This window comes from Lissotriton vulgaris, chromosome 11 (assembly GCF_964263255.1).
Source record: "Lissotriton vulgaris chromosome 11, aLisVul1.2, whole genome shotgun sequence".
Lineage (NCBI taxonomy): Eukaryota > Metazoa > Chordata > Amphibia > Caudata > Salamandridae > Lissotriton > Lissotriton vulgaris.
Window position 1 is genome coordinate 65,715,843 of NC_141699.1, and position 19,683 is coordinate 65,735,525.

Sequence of the window (19,683 nt, forward strand, 5' to 3'; positions counted from 1 at the left end):
CTGTATGATAACTTGCTAATGTGTCTTGTGTAAATGCATTTCTTAAAAATATACATCCTTGATAAACAGTGCAATAATTGGATGCCGTGCAGACCCGGCACAGACTGTGTTTCTGACTTGTACGCTGGCGCCCACACGCTAGGACCTCCAGTTCCAACAGTCCCAGTTACAATTGACATAGTCCCATTAAAAGCCCTGTTTCAATCGACCCATTTCCACTATACCAGTGGTTGTAATTTTACCTCGGCCAGTACGGGTTTTCCAATTAACCCTGTCATATGAACATGCCCTCCGGGTTTTGTATACCCCCCTACACGTCACACATGACGTGTTCCCCAGACGTGCACGCCACGCTGACGCAATTGGCTTTTAACAGGTAATCAGACGCGATCCCCACCCATTGACTCGTGAACGGGAGAGAGATACAGACGTCTGCTGTCATGCTCCTCAAGTAAGTCCTCAACTAATGAACCCAAAAGGATGCTACAGTGCGGTCACCGTAAGTGACATGGCCACCGGTATGGTGCCTGGCGCACCCTTCCTTCTGTTAAACCACTCATTCCTACCCATGCGGATAGGAAGTTGACTAATTAAGGCATGTTCATTGTTTAGGTGATCGCGGCTGCGGCACTTCAAACCCGAATTCGTCACCGGACGGTGATAAATTCTTTTACGAAGGTACGTGTACCGATTACTCGAATGTCCACCCCTTCCCCCTCCCTCCCTGTTTTAAATAACATGTAGAGCTGGTATTTATTGATATTAATAACCTACAGATACCACGCTTCGATATAAGAGAGAACAATCATCCCACGGAGGTTATGAATAAGACACCTCAGTCTCCTTCTTTAAGGTGAGCAAGTCTCGCCGTGCTTCTCCATTTTTTGGATGAGTCATGCACACACCCATCACTAAAACAGGCACCTTTTATCTAATTTTAGGTTGTCCCCCCTTTTGTCCTGATGAAGACCCGAAACGGTTGCTAATAAACCGGCACCATACCGCTGGGTCGAAACGTCGACGCTAATCCACCAATTGGTCCTCACTACATCTCAACAGAAAAATATGATTTACAATACTGTTTGAGGAAATTGAAGTTATTGTTGGACCAGTGTATCTAATTGCATTTTTCACGAAACTGTATCACTATAACAGTCACCATTAGTCACAGATCACGTTTATTCACTGCAGCACTTATTTATTGTCATTATATTTTCAATGTGTATGGACAACCGATCTTTTAATATCTAAAAAGAAAAAAATTTATTTGCAAAGTGATTGAATAATTACAACTTTGCGTACAAGAAAAAAACGTTTGGTGTGTGCATTTTTCTTTAACCTCATAGATGCTAGTAAACATCCCTCCCCAGTGCTGCGCTGTCCATTGGAACTAGTGCTGAATGGACGTCCAATGGTCGTGCGCAGCACTGGGGAGGCAGTGCTGCCGTCGGCCAATGCACCGACGCAGCACTTAAGGGGCTAAAGTATCTCTATGTTTTTCATGAAAAAGTACATATGAGAAAATAGTGAGCCAAGTAATTGTTTAATCAAAGAGATTGAGTACATACCGACAGAACCACTATTTGCAAACCCTGTTACCCCAGCCTCCTCCAGTCTCCTTATGAGGGTTGAGTGGCAGACCGTGTCGAACGCGGCCGACATGTCAAGCAGCACTAAAAAGGCTGCCCGACCAGTGTCGACCCGCGAGCAAAGATTGTCCAGCACAACCACCAGTGCGGATTCCGTGCCATGCGCTGGCCGGAAGCCGAACTGGGCCACATCCAAACAGGTGTTATCTTCCAGGAATCTGGACAGAGACTGGGTAACCAACTTCTCCATGATCTTAACCGGAAAAGGGAGCAAGGAGAGGGGCCTGTAGTTTGCCGAGCAGGTGGGATCTAGTGTAGGCTTCTTCAGGAGGGGAGAAACCACTGCCAGTTTCCAACACTCGGGAACCATAGCGGTGTCAAAGGACTGAAGACCGATGGAATACAGTGGGCGAAAGAGTTCCTCCTGGAAAAGTTTCCAGAATTTGTGGGGAAGTGGGTCCATTGGGGAACCCGACGACACAGTCTGTGCCAGTTTGCAAAAATCATCAAATTGAGGAAGGGAGAAGCAGCTCAGCTGAGGCTGGTCAAACAGATCTTCCGGACCACCCAAAGTGGGTGGTCCGGAGGCACCAAAGGTTGAGAGTCCGGCATGGAAAGTCCACTCAAGATAGTAGCGATTTTATCTTCAAATGCAGCTGCCAGAGTCACAAAGAGCCTGAGAGGCTGGAATATTATTCATGGCGCATGCTGGTCGAGAGAGGCCGCTAACAATCTTGAACAGAGTCTGCAACTTGTTTGTCGCCTGATTCAGCGTTTCCTCGAGAAAGATAGCCTTTGCACACTTAATCTGTGCTTTATATTCCCTCAGTGCCTGCGTAAAGATGGCTTTCGCCGGGTCTAAAAAATGCTTCCTCCAAGCCCTTTCTGCCCGCTTGCATCAATGCTTCAGCTGCAGAAGATCGTTAGAGTACCAGGGCTTAGCTCGTTTCTGTCTGTCCCTTGACCCGCAAAATGGAGCCACCTTGTCCAGAGAGTTCGAAATTTTTCTGACACAGACTGGTATAGCTTTCTTCAACATTACCCCCCAACACATACCCGTCAGGAAGTAGAGTTGGCAAAGCCGGGGTTTTTAAGAGTCTGGACAATGATCTACCCACTTTGGTAGTCCTCGACCCTGCATCACACAAAGAATCCGCCGGTAGGTAGAGAGAGAAGGAGACAAGTGCATGGTCCGTCCAACACTGGGGGGATTCTATCATTCACCATCACCTGCATAGTGTCCGCAAAAACTAGATCCAAAATATGGCCCCTCAGATGGGTCGTGGAGAGTACCAACTGCTGCAGCTGAATATTGCTGCAGGCCTGGCATAAGTCGCTATAGGCAGTATCTAAAGGCCCATTCGGCCACAGATTAAAATCTCCCAAAATTAATAGCCTGGTATGGGAATTGGAGAGATCATAGATAAGATCAATCAGTTCAGGCAGAGTCGATACTGTATTACCTGGTGGTCTATAGCAAAGAACCCCAGATTGTAATACTCCTTTCTGTCCTTTAAAGGAAAAACCCATAGGTTCGAAACCCTGCACCTCCTTAATCTCCAACTGAGTAAGGGCTAAAGTTTCTTTAAAAATAAATCCTATTCCTCCACCTCTGTTCTTCAGGCGGCGAGTGTGCCTAATTTTGTAGCCCAATGGACACGCCAGTCCCAGTTCTACATCGCTATCTGCCCGCGTCCAGCTCTCCGTAAGGAAGAGCACATCCAGCCCAAGGGACTCAATGAGAAAAGCGATCTCGATGTGATGCTTACAAAGGGACCGAACGTTAAGTAGGCCACAGGCAAGCACCTCCGGCTTACGGATAGCAATGTCCTGCTGTCTACAGAGCGATAGGTCCGGCCTAAGCTGCATAAGTTCTGAACTGGAATAGACTATGCGATGGAAGGCAGGAGAGGCAGCAATACCGGCCCTAGGCTCACCCGTTGCGCGAACAGGCTCAAACGGGCTTACCTCTGGCGCACCTACGGCGCGCCTGCGACGCGCCCGCTGCGCGCTTGGGAGACGTCCATCTTAAATACCGTAGATCCCGAGAGTCCTGTGAGGGCAAGCCGCTGGCCCCTCACCCAAAATGGGGCCTAGGAATTATCACCTCCTAGATACCCACACCCAATATTGCGGCCAAAAACGGCGCGAAGCGTTCCTAGTAAGCCCCAAGTGTCCCTCTGTCCCGCAAAGTGCGGGTGCCAAACTATTACAGTGCAGGTAAGCTCTACTTAATATTCCCCAATGAAACTACAAGAGCTAAAGCGCCTGCGTCCTGTACTCGCGCAGCTCGAAAATAGTAAATGCAAATATGTTTTAAAAAGTTAAAATCAAGGCAATCAGAGAAAAGCAGTAGCGGGTCACGCAGCGCGCAGCCAGCAAGTAAGTCTACCTGGCTTGAGGAAGGATTCCTGCTTATATAAGCTCCTCCTTCGAACGCGAGAGTCCTGTGAGGGCAAGCCGCTGGCCCCTCACCCTTAAGGAAAAGAGCTAGAAAGAGTTATCAAAATGTATCTGGTGTTCTATCATACCCCGGGTGCAAGACACCATCTCAGTCGGTTTCATCCTTGAGAAACTGCCAAAGGCTGCTGGTAGAAAACCAAGGCCAATCAAAGGTTTGCTGTGTTAAAGGTCTCTAAGTCAGGCAGATCTTCTTAGGCATGTCCACAAGGAGGGGTTCCCACTGGGCACCAAATGGTCAAAAGGAATTGCTTTCTAGGAGGAGTAGGTGAGGTTTTCTGAGAGGGATCTCTTTGGGAGTGGAGTCTGTCACTACAGACAGTCATCAGTGCAGCACAGATGGCTACATGAAAGTATATTGGTGGAGGCATACAGACATCTCAGGCAGGGTTAGCATTTTGCTGTGGCCCTGGAGTATCTCTGGTTTGTATTTAGTTATGATGAATTCCATAAACCCTCCAGTTGGCTGCATGCCTTTGGTATGAGAAGCTACATGGGGAATGTCAAGCTGCCAAAACACCATAGACAGAACATCTGCCTTGTGCTGCAGTACACTGTCCACACAGAAAACTACAAAAGGTATGTCTCCTATAGAGTTAGATGTCTAGGCTCCATGACACATATCAACAATTAATGACATCTAATAAACTACTTTGATTACTTTATTGGAGACCCAACAATTCAGAACAAATCTCTATTTATAGTGCTCTATTTTAAATAAATAATTTTACAATCATCAAGAACATTGCAAAATGTATTGATGCTTTTACCACACATTCATTCTCTACAATTAAAACAACTTGGAAGAGAGCGTTCTCTACAACATGTGATCTATCCTTTTCCTTATAGTTTCCAAGTCACATTGTTTATCTTTATCTCAATTAACTCTTCTTTTATAGCATTCTTTATTTGTTATTGAACGTTGACCAGGAATCAATAGTTTCAGCTTTACCACATTGAACCTTCATCAGGACACTGTGTGACACTGTCCACAAAGCACATGGATGCACACACATTTAAAAACCACAGTAGCAACACTCTCATTTGACTGCTCCTGCAATCAATTGCATACATGCAGGCCATAATGAAGGAGCCCAGATATAAGACACCAATCAGATTTTACTCTCTCGAGGGTAAGAGTCAGAAGGCCTGTGCTCTTCCGCTACGTACTCAGCTACTGCCAACTGCCACCATTCCCTGCTCCTGGGGTAATGGCTACCTGCCCCATCGTTGGGGGTACACTTTCTGTTCAGTCTCTAAATACAGGCGCCGATTTTCCTTATGTTGGGTGCAAAGGTTTACCTGTCCTACTTTATGCGGACGCCGCCGTTTTGTTGGCTAGGACTGCAAAAGGGCTCCAATCGCTGCTTGACACCTTTTTCAGCTTTATGAAATCCTGGGATCTTGCCATTAACAACTCAAAATCCTTTGTAATGAATGTAGGCAAAGGACATAACAAGACGTTTTCATTTTATGTAAACAGGAAGAAGATTCCTACAACTAAAACCTTTTCATACCTGGGTGTCCTGTTCGATAATCAGCTGAAATGGGGACCCGCCGTACAGAGGAAAAAGGGGGAGATAACCCGGGCTAATGCGGCCATTTTTAACTTTGCGAGGAAAATGGGCAAACGGCCAATTGCCGCGCTGTTAAAAATCTACCAGGCTAAGAGCGTGGCGATAGGCTGTTATGGAAGCGAGCTATGGGGGCATACAGCTGTTAATGATCTGGTGGTAGCTGAAAATATTTTCCTGAAACAGCTGCTGGGGGTCCCGAGGGGAACTGCCAATTTTATAGTACACGAAGAACTAGGTTCTCCCTATTTAAGTGATATCTTAGCATTACGGCCTTTAATATGCTGGTTGAAATGCTGGCTTAATAAGGACCTACCGTTAAACCACCAGCTCTTGAGAGAAGCTTTATCATGGGATAATATGTTAAAAATCCTGTGGCTAAAATACCTGAAAAACTGCTTCCTCGCATTGGGGCGCCCTAAACTCTTCTAATCCCCTGACTCTATTACCGTAGCTGATGTAGAGTTTGTGAAGAATATCTTTTCCCTTTCGCAGAATGTACAGTGTGAGGAGGCGGAACAAAATAAAAGAAGTGTTCGAAAATATATTGTTTTACAATCCACATTCAGGCTGGAACCTTATTTGTGTTGGCCAATGTCGAGCTTTGACCGTTTTTTGTTAATTAGGTTCCGTTTGGACCTTTTTCCATTTACTGCTAGCTGTTCCAAAAGGTAGCCACCAAGGCCAAGTGTTACCGTCCTGCGGCTAAGACCGTGTGTCTCCGCAGGACTTGGTGCACTTCTTATTTATTTGTCCTTTTTATGATATACCTCGGAGGGTTAATCTTAAGCCTCTTCTCAAAAAATTGAATTTCACCCAGGTTAGAGCTGCACTTTGTTATTTACAGCTGCTAAATCACGAATGCACTTTATTTGTAATCAGCTTTTTAAAATTAGCCCTAAAATTGAGACACCGTATGGAGGGTTAAATGCCTAGAATTGTTGTAAACCTTGCACTAGATTAACTGTGTTTTATATTTCTGGATAAGTGGTTTTTAGATATTTGGTTTTAATGATGTTTTTATCAAATTGTGCTTTTATGGTTGTTTTGTGTAAATAACCGAATAAAGATTTTTTGATGGCTGTTCAGTCTCTGTCCAGCTGAGAAAAAACTGGAGCATCCCTACTGGGTTGGACTTTATGGAGGCTTCACCCATAAAAGAGAATGACAGCGCAGATACCTTCACAGTGCAGTCATCTTTGTCCTGATATCTATTTCTTGTCTCTTCTCTTCGACCTGTTGCTTGGTCCTTCTCTGCAGCTCGATTGCTGGTTTGTTTGCTGTAGCCCACTTGTTTGTTTCCTGCATTCCTGTTGCTTGTAGTTACCTTGCACTCTTTTGACCTTTACATCCCAAAGCCCTTTTGCGCATATTCAACCTGCAGCTCTGCCGCTTGCTTACTTGGAAAGAGTCCCTATGTCTTACACTGTTCTTTTCTTTTAGTTAGTCCTGTTTTCTTAGTTAGCAGCTCATAACATGTTGGTATTTTTAAGGCCCATAATGGTAAAAAAAAGTTAAAAAAAATGAAAAATAGCTAAAGGGGTCCAGCATTAAGTGAGACTACTTACGGTATGAATGCTGAGTGTATTTATGTTTACCCTGCTGTGCATAAAAAACCCTGTTGGTCATGCTTGTGGTCATGCTTGTACTCCTGCTTCTACACACCCTACCTCAGTGTTGCTTGTGCCATTACATATGTTTGCTGTCTCACCATATTGCTTGTGCACGTCTTGCTTCGTTACTTGTGCGTGCCCAGTCTGACATCCATTGAATTAATTTATAAGATAGTGTCCCTCTTCTCTTTTGAGTAGGTAAACGCTGTCTGGTTTCAGTGACTGTTATCTCAGGTGTATCAGTGTAGTGATCATGAAGTGTGTAGCATGCAGTCCTGAGCCCATGCATGTCATGTCTAGCATGTGTACTCGCCCACCACCACTGCCGGCAGAAATTATTTTCAATAGAAGTAAGGTGGTTTCCTTTGGACCTGCTATGTGCCCTCAACTACCTGCATCACCAATTCTTTGTTTTTTCCTTTATTCGCAGTGTGTATGTTTATGGCAGATAGCTCTGCCGGACGCAAGTACAGGAGACAGAATCTGCTCAAGCTGCTACGCTGTGTTGCTGCTACACTTGAGCACGTGCTGCTAGATGAGATGGCCAGCAGTGGGGAATGGGGATACGTCTCTGTTAAGGTAAGGGCAGCAGGGTTCCTTTATGGTCTACACCTCTCATGGAAGTTAAGAGAGGGACTGACATCCTTTGTTTCAGACTAGAGTAGTGTAACTCCTTTGGTTCAGACTGGATATTCTGACTCTTTTGGTTCAGACTAGAGTATTGTAACTCATTTGGTTCAGACTAGAGTATTGTAACTCATTTGGTTCAGACTAGAGTATTGTAACTCCTTTGGTTCAGACTAGAGTATTGTAACTCCTTTGGTTCAGACTGGAGTATTGTAACTCATTTGGTTCAGACTGGAGTATTGTAACTCATTTGGCTCAGACTAGAGTATTGTAACTCATTTGGTTCAGACTAGAGTATTGTAACTCATTTGGTTCAGACTAGAGTATTGTAACTCCTTTGGTTCAGACTAGAGTATTGTAACTCCTTTGGTTCAGACTGGAGTATTGTAACTCATTTGGTTCAGACTGGAGTATTGTAACTCATTTGGCTCAGACTAGAGTATTGTAACTCATTTGGTTCAGACTAGAGTATTGTAACTCATTTGGTTCAGACTAGAGTATTGTAACTCCTTTGGTTCAGACTAGAGTATTGTAACTCCTTTGGTTCAGACTGGAGTATTGTAACTCATTTGGTTCAGACTGGAGTATTGTAACTCATTTGGCTCAGACTAGAGTATTGTAACTCATTTGGTTCAGACTAGAGTATTGTAACTCATTTGGTTCAGACTAGAGTATTGTAACTCCTTTGGTTCAGACTAGAGTATTGTAACTCCTTTGGTTCAGACTATAGTATTGTAACTCCTTCGATCCAGGCTAGAGTATTGTAACTTCTTCGATACATGTTGTAGTGTTGTAGCTCCTTTGGTTCAAGCTAGAGTATTGTAACTCCTTTGGTTCAGACTGGAGTATTGTAACTCATTTGGTTCAAGCTACAGTATTGTAACTCCTTTGGTTCAGACTGGAGTATTGTAACTCATTTGGTTCAGACTAGAGTATTGTAACTCATTTGGTTCAGACTAGAGTATTGTAACTCCGGTGATTCAGACTGGAGTATTGTAACTCCGGTGATTCAGACTGGAGTATTGTAACTCCGGTGATTCAGACTGGAGTATTGTAACTCCGGTGATTCAGACTGGAGTATTGTAACTCCTTTGGTTCAGACTAGAGTATTGTAACTCCGGTGATTCAGACTGGAGTATTGTTACTCCTTTGGTTCAGACTGGATATTCTGACTCTTTTGGTTCAGACTATAGTATTGTAACTCCTTTGGTTCAGACTAGAGTATTGTAACTCCTTCGATCCAGGCTAGAGTATTATAACTCCTTCGATACATGTTGTAGTATTGTAGCTCCTTTGGTTCAAGCTAGAGTATTGTAGCTCCTTTGGTTCAGGCTAGAGTAGTTTTACTCATTTGGTTCAGACTAGAGTATTGTAACTCCGGTGATTCAGACTGGAGTATTGTAACTCCGGTGATTCAGACTGGAGTATTGTAACTCCTTTGGTTCAGACTAGAGTATTGTAACTCCGGTGATTCAGACTGGAGTATTGTTACTCCTTTGGTTCAGACTGGATATTCTGACTCTTTTGGTTCAGACTATAGTATTGTAACTCCTTTGGTTCAGACTAGAGTATTGTAACTCCTTCGATCCAGGCTAGAGTATTGTAACTCCTTCGATACATGTTGTAGTATTGTAGCTCCTTTGGTTCAAGCTAGAGTATTGTAGCTCCTTTGGTTCAGGCTAGAGTAGTTTTACTCATTTGGTTCAGACTAGAGTATTGTAACTCCGGTGATTCAGACTGGAGTATTGTAACTCCGGTGATTCAGACTGGAGTATTGTAACTCCTTTGGTTCAGACTAGAGTATTGTAACTCCGGTGATTCAGACTGGAGTATTGTTACTCCTTTGGTTCAGACTGGATATTCTGACTCTTTTGGTTCAGACTATAGTATTGTAACTCCTTTGGTTCAGACTAGAGTATTGTAACTCCTTCGATCCAGGCTAGAGTATTGTAACTCCTTCGATACATGTTGTAGTATTGTAGCTCCTTTGGTTCAGGCATGAGTAGTTTTACTCTTTTGGTTCAGTCTAGAGTATTGTAAGTTCTTTGATACAGCTAGAGTAATGTTGCTCCTTTGGTTCAGAATGAAGTATTGTACCTCCATTGATTCAGACTAAAGTACTGTTATTCCGTTGGTTCAGACTGGAGTAACTGTATCTCCTTTGGTTCAGACTGGAGTATTGTAACTCCTTTGGTTCAGACTAGAGTATTGTAACTCCTTTGGTTCAGACTAGAGTATTGTAACTCCGGGGATTCAGACTGGAGTATTGTTACTCCTTTGGTTCAGACTAGATGTTGTAACTCTTCTGGTTCAGACTAGAGTATTTTTGGTTCAGGCTAGAGTAGTGCAACTCCTTTGTTTCAGACTAGAGTATTGTAACTCATTTGGTTCAGACTAGAGTATTGTAACTCATTTGGTTCAGACTAGAGTATTGTAACTCATTTGGTTCAGACTAGAGTATTGTAACTCATTTGGTTCAGACTAGAGTATTGTAACTCCAGTGATTCAGACTGGAGTATTGTAACTCCTTTGGTTCAGACTAGATATTCTGACTCTTTTGGTTCAGACTAGAGTATTGCAACTCCTTTGGTTCAGACTAGAGTATTGTAACTCATTTGGTTCAGACTAGAGTATTGTAACTCATTTGGTTCAGACTAGAGTATTGTAACTCATTTGGTTCAGACTAGAGTATTGTAACTCATTTGGTTCAGACTAGAGTATTGTAACTCCTTTGGTTCAGACTAGAGTATTGTAACTCCAGTGATTCAGACTGGAGTATTGTTACTCCTTTGGTTCAGACTAGATATTCTGACTCTTTTGGTTCAGACTAGAGTATTGCAACTCCTTTGGTTCAGACTAGAGTATTGTAACTCCAGTGATTCAGACTGGCGTATTGTAACTCCTTTGGTTCAGACTAGATATTCTGACTCTTTTGGTTCAGACTAGAGTATTGTAACTCATATGGTTCAGTCTAGAGTATTGTAACTCATTTGGTTCAGACTAGAGTATTGTAACTCATTTAGTTCAGACTAGAGTATTGTAACTCCTTTGGTTCAGACTAGAGTATTGTAACTCCAGTGATTCAGACTGGAGTATTGTTACTCCTTTGGTTCAGACTAGATATTCTGACTCTTTTGGTTCAGACTAGAGTATTGTAACTCCTTTGGTTCAGACTAGAGTATTGTAACTCCTTCGATCCAGGCTAGAGTATTGTAACTCCTTCGATACATGTTGTAGTATTGTAGCTCCTTTGGTTCAGGCATGAGTAGTTTTACTCTTTTGGTTCAGTCTAGAGTATTGTAAGTTCTTTGATACAGCTAGAGTAATGTTACTCCTTTGGTTCAGAATGAAGTATTGTACCTCCAGTGATTCAGACTAAAGTACTGTTATTCTGTTGGTTCAGACTGGAGTAACTGTATCTCCTTTGGTTCAGACTAAAGTATTGTAACTGTTGGTTCAGGTTAGAGTAGTTTTACTCCTTAGGTTCAGGCTGGAGTATTGTAACTCCAGTGATTCAGACTATAGTACTGTTATTCCTTTGGTTCAGAATGGAGTACTGTATCTCCTTTGGTTCAGACTGATAATAAGACTTTATTGCTTGATTTTAAAAAAACCTTTGCAAGTTACAAAAATTAAAAGATATTTAAAAGTATACATATAAAAGAGAATGCGAATTCCAGTCCAGTATAGATAAAAGTAGCAGATGGACCTTGCCGAGATGTTATGCTAATGGAAGTTCACAAGTTTGGATCCCATCACAAAGTTTTTTTTTTTCTGCTTGATCCAAAAACCTTACTAGGGCACAGTTTAATTTGGTGTTCCAAGGATCAAAGCATGCCAGAATTGCTGCTCTGCACGATCTAATCATGTTTATATTCCAAAGTTTCCTTAAGAGTCTTTCATGCAGCAGGTTTGGGCAGAGGCATAGGATGTGTATAATGTCTTCTTTATGATTCCCACAAAGTCGACAGTGTTCGTAGCCATGATCTCTTTTCCATTTTGGCAAGTGACACGACAAGTTGATGACTCCCATTCTCAATTTTAAGAAGCTTAGTTTTGTTCGTGCAGTGAATGATAAAGTTAGATACGGCTGTGGGATCAGCTGGACATAGGATTGCAAGGTCATCCGGCCGTGACTTCTTTTTGCTAGCCAAGCCTTGTCTTCCACTAAAGAAAGTTTTTTTGCACTTATTTTTGCTAGCCGTTTGAATTCGTTTTGGCTTACATGCAGGTTCCAAAGGTCGTTCAAGCCTAGAGTTCTTAACCCTTTTTCCCAATAGTCATGCCCTGCGCGCCATAGTTTCGTGTTAAGACAGGCCCATAGGTGTTGGGCCAGGCTGCCTTCCTTTGATGACCTCAATTTGTGACGATGATGGATGATGGATTTAGGCCCAGATCTCTGTACTGGGGTGAATGTATGACATTGTTCTGCATTCTGTCCATCACCTGTTGTTTTTTGCATTTGTCACCCCGAGTGAGACGGGTATGCTCAGACGTGAGTTCCGTGCTCTCCATGCCACTGGAATCAAGCTATCCAGGCTGATGAGGGCTGAAAGCCCGAAACCGGTCCTTGGATGCTTGTTTCCAGTCCAGGGAGGACCTGGCTTGGCAGTTCGGACTGGACTGTTCCCATGGGGCACAGGGTCAAGACTGATTTTCATATGGCTGGGTTCAAACTGGAATGGCATGGTGAGCAAAAAAAAAAAAAGATGGATTTAGGCCCAGATCTCTCTACTGGGGTGAATGTATGACATTGTTCTGCATTCTGACCATCACCTGTTGTGTTTGCACCTCAATTTGTGACAGCACATTAGAAAACTCATGGCTCTGGCCAATGGTTGGTTGCAGATACCCAGTTCCAGCCTGATTTGTGCCGGTGATGTTTGAATTGGTAGCTTAAACACTGTTCTGTAGATTTTTGCGATGATTTTATCCAATTGGCCACTGTCTAATCCTTTTAGCACCTCACTTCCATAGGTTAATGTTGGAATAATATTAGCCTACGCGACCTGTATTGTTGGAGCACATGTTGGGCCAAGTAGCTTCTTATGTATTTTTTTTTTTTTTAAACACTTTATTGAGGTCAGTAAAGCAATCCACATTGTCAGCAATTCGATACATATCATGTATACGGGAATAGCAAGTGGCGATGTCAACAACACAAAATGAACATGCAACTGTCCAGTAAGATTGCATAGAAGGATAACATGTATACAGCAGTGTTATTTTTCTAATAAGGCAACAGGTGTGGATGCATAGTAAATCAAAATGCACGAAAATGACAAAAAAGGGTATAAAAGAAACAGAAATCATATTGGATGTCTTGCGAGAACAAACTTTAAGTCAGTTAGTAAGACAATGCACATAACTATCGGTAACAACCATTTTAGGGCTAAACAAAAAACGATGATGACTGGCACCATCCTGGCACCATCCTTTAAGGGTACAAGCAACCATCAAGAGCCAACACAAGTGGCAGGGGACAGAACAGTCCACGGGCCGGATCCAGCACAGCACCACTGCCCACAGCTCCAGTGAGAAAAGGTTCCAGTGCCCGGAGGGGCGAAGGACCACAGGCCCACCAGAATCAGACCACCATTCACAAGGAAAATAAGTGCGCCGCAATAATTTGTGCTCTACCAGCTCTCTCCTTACCCTTTCTCTTTTTTGTCTACCCAACACAAAGCTCAGTGTTTCACCCCTTATCCCTGCTTTAAATGTATCCCAGACTACTCCTACACCTGCCGTCCCCCTATTAATATCCCAAAACCCTTTAATCCATTTTGACATGTGCTCCTTATATGCAAGATCCCTTAAAAGTCCCCTCTCAAACGTCCATTGTACAGTCGATCTTTGTAAGCAATTATTTTCAATGATAAGTATTACTGGGCTGTGATCTGAAACCACCCTTGGGAGTTTCTCAATCTGTGCCCCCGATAACAAGCTACTAGTTATAAGAAAATAATCCAGCCTAACCAATTTTTTATGAGGGGCCGAGAAAAAGGTACTTCCATCAAGATGTGGATGTAATTTTATCCAAGGATCAATCAAAGAATTATTCCTAACCATGTCCGCCAGTGCCCTGAACACCTTCCTTTTCCTCCCTCTATAAATTGCATCTATCTGTGTAAATGAACTCTCTAGATCATGTAAATTGAGATCACCACAACAGATTATGGGTTCAGGCCACTGCGCCAGCTCTGCATCAAGAAACTGAAATACCTCAGGATCATCTTCAGTGGATCCGTAGATGGTGGCTAATGATATTTTCTGTCCCCGAAAGGAAATTTCCGCTATAGCCCACCTTCCCCATTTATCCTCCTTCTTTTTCCCCACTACCATATCCCTGTGTTTGCCCAAAATTGCCACTCCTCTAGTCCTAGTTTCTTGTTTAGAACTGGCCAATACCCTGAACCCAAGTTGTTCCATTAGATACATCTTGCTCGCCTCAATATGGGTTTCCTGCAGACATATCAAGTCCAACCGCAAGGTTTTTAAATATGCAGCTACCTTCATTCTCTTATTCAAATCATTTAGACCGCACACATTAATTGATGCTATCCTACATATCATTGCATTAACAAGTGTATATACCAACTAAAACAGTCAATCTTTATCAGCCTCAAACCAATCTGTGTATCTCCTCTATCTCCCACCAACATACCAATGTGCAAAATCATAAGTAACCAACTGTTATTCTTCCCCCCCACACCCCCCTCCCCTGCCGCCCCTGCTCTACTCACCCCTCCCCATCCCCCCCCCTTCACAGGCAAATAGGTCAGCCGACCTATGTGTGCCCGCCTTGTGTTGCGCAAATCGCTTCCCTCTCTCATCCAACTATTGCTTTTTCATGTCACCCACTGATCCCTTTATATCCTATACTCCCCCGGGCATTTATGCTCCTTTTTGTTTCTTCATTTCCTCTAGAAAGATTCCTGCTTTGATTTCTGAGTTAAACATCCAGGTTTTCCCTCTGACAATTACCTTTAATCTAGCAGGGTAGAGTAAATACGCCTCAGAGCCAAGAGCCTGAAATGGTGCAATCAGCTGCCTCATCTTCCACCTCCTCTCTACAGTAAAATGACAGAAGTCAGGCCTAGCGAAAAAGGTACTATTCTCAAAAGTTCTCCTACTCTCTGGCCTTGCTTTGGCTAGGATCTCTTCCCTAAGCAGAAAATTCCCAACATAGACTAGTATAGCCCTTGGCTGATTTTTTTGCCCACCTCTTCCTGCTCCCCCTACTTCTCCCCCCCTCTTTAATACAAAGGGGAACCTGTGTGCTCTTTGTATTTCTGTTTCCCACTGCCACTGAGACTCTGGGAATGCGCCCCTCAAAAGATTTATCACAAACTGCCTAGCGTCCTGCCCCTCAACCCCTTCCTCCACACCCAAAAGGCGGACATTGTTCCTTCTCTGCCGATTCTCAAAATCCTCCATCTTCCAGCGCATATCCTCCGCCATTTTCTCATGCTCAGTCTTAAACGTTTGCCAACTCCCCACGTCGTCCTCAAGCTTCCCTGTCCGCTCCTCCACCTCTGTGACTCTGTCGACCAATTCATCATACAGTTTATTAACCTTCCTTAGGCTATTCTGTATTTTCTTTGATGCCTGCCTTGCTCTGCGGCTTTCTGTTCTTGCTTCGTGTTGCATCTGCCTTAGCGTTGAGAATAAAGTCTGGAAAGGGTCTTGTGGGGGAGGTATATTGCCACTTGTGGTTCTCTCAGCCTTATTAGCATGCATATCTTCCTCCTGGTACACTTGAGAGGTTGCTGAATAATCCCATAGGAGACGTTTCTCTACTTTAGTGTGTTTCCTCTTTTTCATAGTAGACTCTTTACCAGAGGTGCTTATGCCTGACTCTGTGCCTTCATCTTCCTCTGTACTTGATTCTGCCGATGACAGTGACTCAGAGTCTTCGTTTACAGAAAAGAACTCTCCCTCTCCTTCTAGGGATGTACATTCTCCCCCATGGGGCTGCTTAGTTACATTAGTCCCCTCCTCAAGGCTTGTTTTTGTGGAGCTTGCTAAACTTTCTCTGCTCCCCCAGGAACCAGTCACTTTACGGGACTCATTAATTTCTTTCTCTACCTGCATTAACACGCCCAGCATATCTGCTGTAGTGTCTCCCCTGGCGCTTGCGTTCTCTTTTCCAGCTTTCCCAGCTTTGCCACTGACATTCGCCCCTTTACCTCTGTCTTCCGCTGGCATTTCATCCTCAGCGTGAGCTCCTGCATGCTCACCGTCCGTCTGCGGTGTTACAGCCTTCTGTGCCTCTCTCCGCGCTGCCTCGGCCCGTTGCCTAGCAACCACCTTCGCGTCTTCCGTGTTCGAGTCAGTTGCGTCCTCGAGGACGTTTCCAGCAGCAGCCGCAGCATCGGGAGTATCGGCGTCCTGATTTTGGGAGATACTCGGGTTTCCTGCGTCTACAGACTCTGTTGCTGGCTCCAAGGATTTTCCCGCTAACATCTCTGCCACGGTGGGTTGACGCATAACGATGTCCCGAGCCTTTTGCTCGTCTCCCTTCGCCGGCTGTGAGATGCTTTTACCCGCCATGCTAGTTATTTTTCCGATCGCATTCGGTTTCCGCATGTCACTCTTCTTACTTTTCTCCGCTGGTGGAGGAATTAATTTTCTGATCGCTCCTGTACTCCTTGCTGGCAGGGGATCCCCTTTCCCACTACCAGCTCCCCCTGTCTTCGGAGTATCGGGGGGTTTCCTTGTTCTGTCATTTACTTTTTCTTTTTCCATATTGGCCATACGTGTAGGTGGTTTAGGAGCCATATGCCAGTACGTTTTACCAAAGTGCAACAGTCCTTCCTTCAGCAGTCTCCAAACCTGCCCAATCCGTAGCAGCTCCTTCTTGAGTAATAACCTTTCAAACCAGCAACGCCCGGTCTCCATTAGGTCCTTTCTTCATGGGTGGCATAGAATTATCTTCATTCCATTCTTGAGAGAAGGAGAGTGCGACCTCTCAGCACAACAGCCCGGCGGCCATCTTGCCCTCAGCGCAGTCACACGAGTCCGTGGTGCTGGAGACCCGACCTGTGTTCACCTGCCCCGACCTGTGTTCACCTGCCCCCCGACCTGTGTTCACCTGCCCCCGACCTGTGTTCACCTGCCCCCCGACCTGTGTTCACCTGCCAGCCAGACCACCATTCACAGAGCTTTGTGTTGGGTAGACAAAAAAGAGAAAGGGTAAGGAGAGAGCTGGTAGAGCACAAATTATTAAGGGAGGAGGAGAATTTAAGTAGGTTAATAAGGAATAATAGTCCTTTGGAGGATTGTCTGTTTAAAATAATAGCATTAAAGGCAGAGGCAGTGGAAGGTCTGGCTAGGCAGGCGGTAGATAAGTTTCTGTCCAACAAAGAAAAGACATATGAGCTTAGTGAAAAGGTAGGGCGGGTGCTGGCAGTTAGAACTAGGCAGAGAGCAGCCGAAGCAGGAGTAAAGGAAATACGGGATATACAGGGAAATTTGGTTATGGAGACAGATGCAGTAAGAGAGGTATTTAGGAAGTTCTATGCAGATTTATATACTCCAGAAGAGGTACCAAGCTTGGGGGAGATTGAGGAGTATTTAGATAACATATCCCCTTCGGCGATCTCAGAAGAGGATAAAGAAATATTGGACAGTCCAATATTGTTAGGAGAGGTGGAGGAAGCTCTGGACAGTCTGCCGAAAGGTAAAGCAACAGGGCCAGACCAAATTCCGTTAGAATTTTATCAGACTTTCAAAAATGAACTATTAGCAGACATGTGTATAATTATCCAACAAGCGCAGGTAGGAGACACTAGCCCAGAGTCATGGGGGGGGGCTAATATAATAGTAATTTTAAAAAAAGGAAAGCCACCAGAAACGCCAGGATCATACAGGCCAATAACATTAATGAATTCGGATATTAAGATATATTCTAAGATTCTAGCGAAGAGACTTGCAGGAGTGATTGAGCAGTTAGTGACCCCTATCCAGCATGGCTTCATACCTGGGAAAGGGACTACGCAACATGTAAGAACTGTAATTACAGTATTCGACCACGCAGAAATACTAGGAGATCCTGTAGCAGCACTTTTTCTCGATGCCGAGAAGGCATTCGATAGGGTGGATTGGAAATATCTTTGGTGTGTAATGAGATGGTGTGGGTTGGGTGAATCCTTTATAAAAGCGATCCAGGTACTGTATAAGAATCCGGCAGCGAGGATAAGGGTGAATGGTGGGCTTTCAGATGTAGTAAAAATAGCCAGGGGGACCAGACAGGGATGTCCTTCCTCTCCCCTATTGTTCGCATTATATCTGGAACCCCTGCTACGTAGGTTGGAAGAGAATGCAAGGATACCTCCAATGAAAAGAAATGAAAATGTGGTGAAGTCCTTAGCCTACGCAGATGACGTGGCAATTTTAACTCCGAACCCTACTCTTGCTATAAAGGAGATAGAGTTAGAGGCTCAGGAATTTGGGAAACTATCAGGGTACAGCTTAAATAGAACTAAGACCCAGATTATTAAAAATAGGCATACACCGTGTGTGGATACTAGGGTGGTTGATTCAGCAGTATATTTAGGAGTAGCACTAACCTCAAATTTGGAAAGAGTTGTAGAGTTAAATTTGGATCCCCTAATAGGCAAAGTTAAGAAAGACCTTGAAAGAATGAATAACCTGCACCTTTCCCTTATGGGATGCACAAATGTTGTCAAAATGTTAATTTTACCAAAATTTTTATATTTTTTCCGCACTATTCCTTTAATTTTCGAAGCCAGATGGTTTAATCTAATAGAAAGGACTCTGAACAGATTTATCTGGGCACATGGAAAGACCCGTAGAGCGTATAGGTACATGACTCTACCCAGAGAGAGAGGGGGATGGGGAGCCCCTGACTTTCGGATGTATCAGATGGCTGCTGCATTACAATACATGCAGGGAATAATTGGGGGTGGAGGAAGTGGTGCAAGGGTTGGGACATTGTCTACGGAAGTGTATGCCATTATATTGGGGGCGGAGGCAGAAAATAATTTGTTAAATAGAGTAGAATTTGGATATTATAAAAGAACAAGGTTTAAGACCATGATGGCAGCAACTAGAATATGGAATACATTTCTTAAGAGAATGGGAATGGGCAGATATAATAGGTATGTAAGGCTTTACAAAAATTGTTCCTTTCCGATGGAAATTTTTGGTGACTCAACAATGTTGGGATGGATGCAGAAAGGGATAGAACAGATTGGGGATATAATAGATGGGGATGGGGTAATCCAGTTCATAGATCTTTGTGCTAAATATGGGATTGAGAGAAAGGACTTCTTCAAATACCTGCAGGTACGGAGTTTTTTATTGCACAAGCAAGGCGGCAGGGAGGGGTTTAATAAAAATGATCTCTTGGAAAAGATAAAAACAGGAGGGGATTGCACAATTAGATCTTTCTATGCAATACTAACCAAAGGGAAGTTGGATGATCTGGAGAAAGTTAGAACTAAGTGGGTCGGAAAGTTGGGAGAGGATGCAGGAAGCTTTCAAGATTCTTTAAACTTGGGATGTACCATCCTGCGCTCTGGACCCTTGCAATCGCAACATTATAAGACGCTATACTCGCTGTATTACACCCCAGCGAGGCTAGCTAAGTGGGGAGGGTCCACTGGAGTTACTTGTCCACGGTGTAATGCAGCAGCTGCCGACATTATCCATATGTTTGCTACTTGCCCCCAGTTATATACCTTGATCCAAAGTATAGAAGATTTTTATTAATAACACTCTTGATATAAGAATTAAACTAACGCCTAGGATGATTCTGTTTGGAGTAGATAATCAAGTTGGATTGGTTCATAAGGA

The 19,683-nt window shown here is 43.8% G+C and overlaps 1 protein-coding gene across 1 annotated transcript in view; it reads left to right on the plus strand.

Moving 5' to 3' along the window:
* LOC147678984 (tRNA (32-2'-O)-methyltransferase regulator THADA-like) overlaps positions 1 to 19,683 on the plus strand; it is a 291,162-nt gene that overhangs the window by 25,453 nt on the left and 246,026 nt on the right. The window contains exon 5 of the mRNA XM_086942707.1: positions 7,667 to 7,815. Coding sequence (XP_086798833.1) covers positions 7,667 to 7,815 — 149 coding nt within the window. The remainder of the gene's footprint in view (positions 1 to 7,666; positions 7,816 to 19,683) is intronic.